Raw genomic sequence first — 6,000 nt, forward strand, 5'->3', positions numbered from 1 at the left:
TCCCTCCCCTCAAATCTACTCTGAAATATGACTATAAAAATGGTATTGTGGCATTCCATCTGTATTTTGTCTTAATGCTTCAAGATCAAATGGTCTCAGATTACTAGAATAAAATGTGTTTTCTAATCACCAGGAGTCTGAAACTCCAGCTGGGTTCTTTCTAGCTTACTCATCATTAGTAGTAATAAAACTTCTACCAGCCAGGAGATTCTGCTTTCAGTTACACTGACGCAGAATCATAAAACGAGAGCAACTCTTTGTGCCTTTGCTAACAATTCTGTTGATAATGCATGAGACAAATTCTAGCTCACTCTCTTGCAGGGTTGATGGATTTTAAAAAACCCTTATTTTAAAATCCATTCAAATAAGCAAATAGTATGCTGATTACACACAGAGAGAAAATGTGTTGAGAAAGAAAGTACCACCTGTACATAATCACTCCTCAGACTAAAAGTGCACTTTAAAGTAATTTAGGCCAATGTTTGATACCAGGAACAGGCTTGCTATCTTCCTAAGTGGTATCTGGGAAGTCTCAAAGTGATCAGTCCATGAACCAAGTATTGAGAAATACTGACCTAGGCTAGATTTAGCTGTTCTATTGTTCAATCTAGTCACTCAATGGCTACGTCTACACTGGCCCCTTTTCCGGAAGGGGCATGTAAATTTCAGCAGTCGTCGTAGGGAAATCCGCGGGGGATTTAAATATCCCCCGCGGCATTTAAATAAAAATGTCCGCCGCTTTTTTCCGGCTTTTAAAAAAGCCGGAAAAGAGCGTCTAGACTGGCCCCGATCCTCCGGAAAAAGCGCCCTTTTCCAGAGGGTCTTATTCCTACTTCAAAGTAGGAATAAGACCCTCCGGAAAAGGGCACTTTTTCCGGAGGATCGGGGCCAGTGTAGATGCTCTTTTCCGGCTTTTTTAAAAGCCGGAAAAAAGCGGCGGACATTTTTATTTAAATGCCGCGGGGGATATTTAAATCCCCCGCGGATTTCCCTACGACGACTGCTGAAATTTACATGCCCCTTCCGGAAAAGGGGCCAGTGTAGACGTAGCCAATTTGTTTATATCCTACTGGAGTTTCTAGTCTTGAAGAATCTGAATAGTCTCATCGGCAAATTTAACCTCCTTTCTCATTTCTTTCCTTCCTTAGAGCTGAGGCCTTTTCTATACTGGAAAAATGTGTGTTTTTCTGCGCCAGTTTAGCACCATCAATACAAGTAATAGTGAAAGCTGTATGGTAGTCAGAATGTAGTCATTTTTACCCATCAGGGTGAAAATACACAGCCCACTACTTATGCTATGACTTCTACTCTTGGTTGCACTAGCGAAGCTGCACTAGCGCAAAAGAGACACATTTTTCCAGGATACATGTATTCAAAATCATCATCAGTATATCACGGTTCCCAATACTGATACTTCTCATAACCCACGTGTGAGAAGCAAATATTCGTTATGACTCTATTCCTTACTGCCACTAGCAATTTAGAATTGACTAACAAAACCAACATTCAGCAAGATGGATGTTCAGCTGGATGTCTTTTCACAAATACCACCAAATATTTGACTTCCCAGTTCAGAAAATCCTTAGAATTGCAGCTCCCTATTAATCATGTAAGTTTATAATATGGATAAATATCCAAAAGGTGCCAAATGGGGCGGGGGAAACCTCTCCTTTCATAAGTACCTTAAACTATATTTTAAATCAAACCTTTGATCACCTGTTCAGCATTTAAAAATCCTACTTCACTAGTTTTGCTGTATCTTTGGTGCATAAGCCTGCATTTAAGTAGCAAAATCATATCTGGACTCAAAGATCACCAGCCAGAAATCGAAGACAAGAGAATTGGAGGAATTCTACCATTTAAACCTGCAAATTATTTTTTGATTCAGCAAGAACTACGAGTTGAACCTCTCTAAACAGGGACTCTCTGGTCTGGCAACACATTCTAGGATCGGAGAGTTCCAGTGTAGGGCTGACAGGGCAGTAGGCTAATGGCAGCAAGCTGTGAGTCCAGTTCACCACAGCTGGGTTGCTTGGCAGGGCCAGGAATCCACGGAAGGAAGGTTGTGGCAGGATAGTGGGGAGCCAGCCAGGAAGCAGTGCCTGGACCAGGGCTGAGACAGCCCCGCAGCAGGAGGGCCAGAAATGACTTCCCCAGGTCTGGCAAAATCCCTCATCTGGGACCAGTGAGATTCCAAGGATGCCAGACCAGGGAGGACCAACTGTACTTAGCATCATTTTCAAATGGAAGTCTGCACACAATACATGTAAAGACCATGAATAAGAGCTAATGAAGCCGCTCCTCCATTATCAACTTCATTATCAAAACAAAACAAGAAAATCATCTGAAAACAAACATAAGAAGTTATCTTGCTATAAACAAAAATATCTGTCTCATAAAGGACCCCATACCTTCCTATCTGGCATAAACATTACTCATCCTGGCTGGGGGCAGCAGGACAGTTTGCAGAAGTTCAATAGAGTGAAATTTTTCATAGCGAATCAGCAATTTTTAAACACACATCTATTACATTTTACAGCACCTTCAATACCAAACCACTGATTCCAAAGTCTAAAAAGGAGTATCTGCCTTTTCAGAAACATATATACCCCAAAGAATAAACACAGCATATTGGCCCATTTGAAGATTTTGGCAGCAACAAAGTATTTCCTCATTATGCCAATATAATTTAAAAACAAAGTTTAAAAAGTTAAATTTTAATATTAAAAATTACCATGAATAGCTGTAATATCCGTATCTTGGGTACATGTACTAGACTTTATTGAAATTTCATAAAAAATTTTAAAGGCAAAATGCTGTACATAAAGCATGATAAAAATCAATGTATTACTTGAAGAGTTATTTAAAAAACCCAAGGGCATGCATGGATGGCAAGATGATACATACATAGAACATTTACTATTTAGTTTACAAAGACCTCTAGTTAACAAAAATAATTTTAAAAATCTGAATAAGCTAGTAGTGATATTTAAGGTCTGCTTTCTGATATAGAACAAATCCCACTGATATCAACAGAAGTTGCTTAGGTAGGGCACAGTTTTGGCTCTAACATTATTAAACTAGAAGTTAATTTGCTTATATAATTTAATTATTTGTTCAGTTTAGGCATTTCTCTTTGCACAAAAGAGCCAGTTGCATGTTTCCTTCTAGTAAGTTTCACTTTAGGTTCTCCAGCACAATGTCGCAATGTTCATTTTTTTTAAAATATTAAATTTTGTTTGACTTTGAACCCAAAAAATCTATATTCTAGGCCCCTGACTACTTGAAAACATGACCCTTTAGTTCCCCTTTAACAGGTTAGGATATCTTACCCTTTGGCTTAATCATTTATTCATGCCCTAAATTTAATAGAAGCTGCATGTGTTACTCCATATCAACTTTCCCCTTTACTTTTGTGGCTTATGACTGTTAGCTCACCCACACTATTACTTTATCTGAACCACAAGTGGGTTTCTTCATCCCCCTCTAAACACATATAAGTAAATCAATGGTGCATGGAAGATCATCATCATCCAATTTATTTCAAAACAAGACATCCTACGCCTTTTAATTCTTCTTGAACAGCACAGAAAATAAAGCAGGTATTTTCCCCAGATAAGAGCAGCTGTCCCCCCTGGCTGCTGCTGTCCAATGCCTCTCCGGCTCCATTTCGGCTATGGGTGGGGGAGGAGAGAGTATAAAACACAACCTCTAACCACTTGTAAGATAAACTAAAAACCTACTTCCCCACCACCACCCAAGGAGCCCTTATTCTGGGCATTCATGCGTTTAATAATCAACCCCAGAACATGCAGCAGACTCCTCATCCTTTTTGGGGTAGTGTAGGGGGGTGCACTGATTGCAAAGTTCCTTAAGGGTCACCCGCAATCTCCTCTCTACTCTAGGAGGGTTGAACTAATTGCAGTCAACAAGATCTCTCCCTTCCATGGGTTTGCATATAAACACCCCTCTCTGCCCCAACTCATGTGCTGCGATTAACCAAATCGCCTCTTCAAGGTTTGCAATTAACAAGCACCCTCTTCCCCCAAACTAATCTCAAGCAGCAACAGCAGCTGGGATCCTACCTAAAATCTTTGTCAGTGGATGTCATCTTCTCCAGGAGATTAGAGATGTGATAGGACACGTTAGTCATCTTGCCCTGCAGCTCCTGGAGGGTGCTCCCCTTGCTATAGTCTGGGTTTTAGGGGGTGTTGAAGTTTCGTGCTATGCTACCCTGAGCCGGGGTGCTGCTTGCTGGGGATCTGCATAGAGAATATGGCGACAGAGAGGACACAGTGAGCAGGCTGGGGTGGTGGTTCCCCCCCCATTAGAAGTCGCTGGAAAAGCTGAGCCCCGGCACTGCAATCACGGGATATAAATAGCGCGGAGTCCAGGCTGCTGAGCTAAGGGCGCCACCTGCTGAGAGTTATCTGCAGCCTCTCACGTTACGGCAGGGAGCGGAAAAGGGACAAGGGGCAGCGCCAGCAGCCGCTGCTCCCCTCCCCCCGCAGGTCTCAGCTAACACAGTGCAATCGAATGACAATCTGCTAACACTGAGGGGTACAGCTGAAATTAAGGATTACTCACCTCTCAGGAGTTTGCACTAAGTGCAGCTAAAGACTCTCCTTTAAAGGTTTTCACCATGGCTGCAAGAGCCCCTTACTTCATGTGGACGCAAGGCATTGTGTGCATTCACTGCACCCTTTAGGGGTAGGCCCTTGGAAGTAACAAATCCACCACTTTAGCATTTTGTCCCCGTTGTATCTGTACAGACAAGTAAGGCTAGGTACTGCCCATAAATCACTGACATTTTTTGTTGATTATCGAGACCCAGCCCCCTTTCTAATGATGAAACTAACCGGTAAAATTAAGGACCTACCCACTAATGCCTTAAGTAAGGGGTTCTCAAACTTTTGTGATACTGCAACCCCCATCTAAGTTGCTCATGACCCCCCTCTAAGTTGCTCACGACTCCCTGGGAGGGGGTCAGGACCTACAGTTTGAGAAACAGGGCCTTAAGTAGTTATGGACAGTCTCCCACTCCCATGCTAGGCAATTCCTGCAATTGCGGTTAACAGTACCTGCCTTTTTATAATAGGAAGCAACCATAGTTTAAGTAATAGCCATGATCTGTGGCATCTTCTCCAGGAAAGGGTCTATATAATCAGCAGGGCACCTTCCCCATAGGGGGTTGCAAGGCCTGGGACAGCCTTCCCACTCTTCCCCTACTCTACCTGTGCAGTTGCTCCCCTCTCCTCTTTCTGCCGCTGCTCTCCCCCTCTTTCCTACACCTTTTCCCCCAAGTCCTCACCCTAAGGACGTGGTGCAGTTAGCAGGGGGCCTAGCACTGACAGCAGGGTCAGCCCCACCCCCATACTCACCAGTGGTGGTGGGAAGTGGAAAGACCCACTTCAGGTCCAGTCCATTCTGTCTGCTGTCAGCTGCCAGCTGCATCACTAGGATTGCCAGGTGTCCAGTATTGATCCAGACAGTCCGGTATTTTCACCTCCTGTCCAGTAAAAAAATTCAGAAAATACCAGACTCCTGAAATAGACCCAGACTCCCCACCGCCTCAGGATCCCCTCCTTACCTGGTTCTGCAGGAAAGCTGCATTCTGGATCCATCAAAAAAACAAAATGGCCACCAGCAAAAAGCCTAAAGAACTGAAGCAAGGGGAAGCAGTGTTTTCCCTGAGTCTTAGTGCTCAACTGCTCCACTCTTGCTATCCTTCTTCTGACTCTGCATGCACTTAAAGCTGTTTTAATGCTGTTTTTATTTATTTATTTGTTGCTTAACTCTTGGGGTCTTTTTTTTTTTTTTTTTTTTTTTGCTCAATAACTTTGGTTTCCCCCCCGCTTTTTTCCCCTCAACAGAATTTTTTTTGGGGGGGGGGGGTGGGAGGGTGTTCAGTATTTTTGGTTAAACCATCTGGCAACCCTATGCATCACTCCATTTCCCACTGCTAGTAAGCGCAGAAGGAGGTTACAGGTTGGGGCCAGG

The 6,000-nt window shown here is 43.1% G+C and overlaps 1 protein-coding gene across 1 annotated transcript in view; it reads right to left on the reverse strand.

The window, feature by feature from the left end:
• The window catches only part of LOC102455902 (cullin-associated NEDD8-dissociated protein 1-like), a 35,830-nt gene extending 30,225 nt beyond the window's left edge, over positions 1-5,605 (reverse strand). The window contains exons 1-3 of the mRNA XM_025189572.3: positions 5,591-5,605; positions 5,382-5,509; positions 4,086-4,262 (exon numbers count right to left, since the gene is read on the reverse strand). Coding sequence (XP_025045357.2) covers positions 4,086-4,153 — 68 coding nt within the window. The 5' untranslated portion in view covers positions 4,154-4,262; positions 5,382-5,509; positions 5,591-5,605. The remainder of the gene's footprint in view (positions 1-4,085; positions 4,263-5,381; positions 5,510-5,590) is intronic.
• Positions 5,606-6,000: the final 395 nt, after the last annotated feature.

The sequence above is a fragment of the Pelodiscus sinensis genome, chromosome 11 (genome assembly GCF_052426305.1).
Source record: "Pelodiscus sinensis isolate ZL-2025 chromosome 11, ASM5242630v1, whole genome shotgun sequence".
Taxonomy (NCBI): Eukaryota; Metazoa; Chordata; order Testudines; family Trionychidae; genus Pelodiscus; species Pelodiscus sinensis.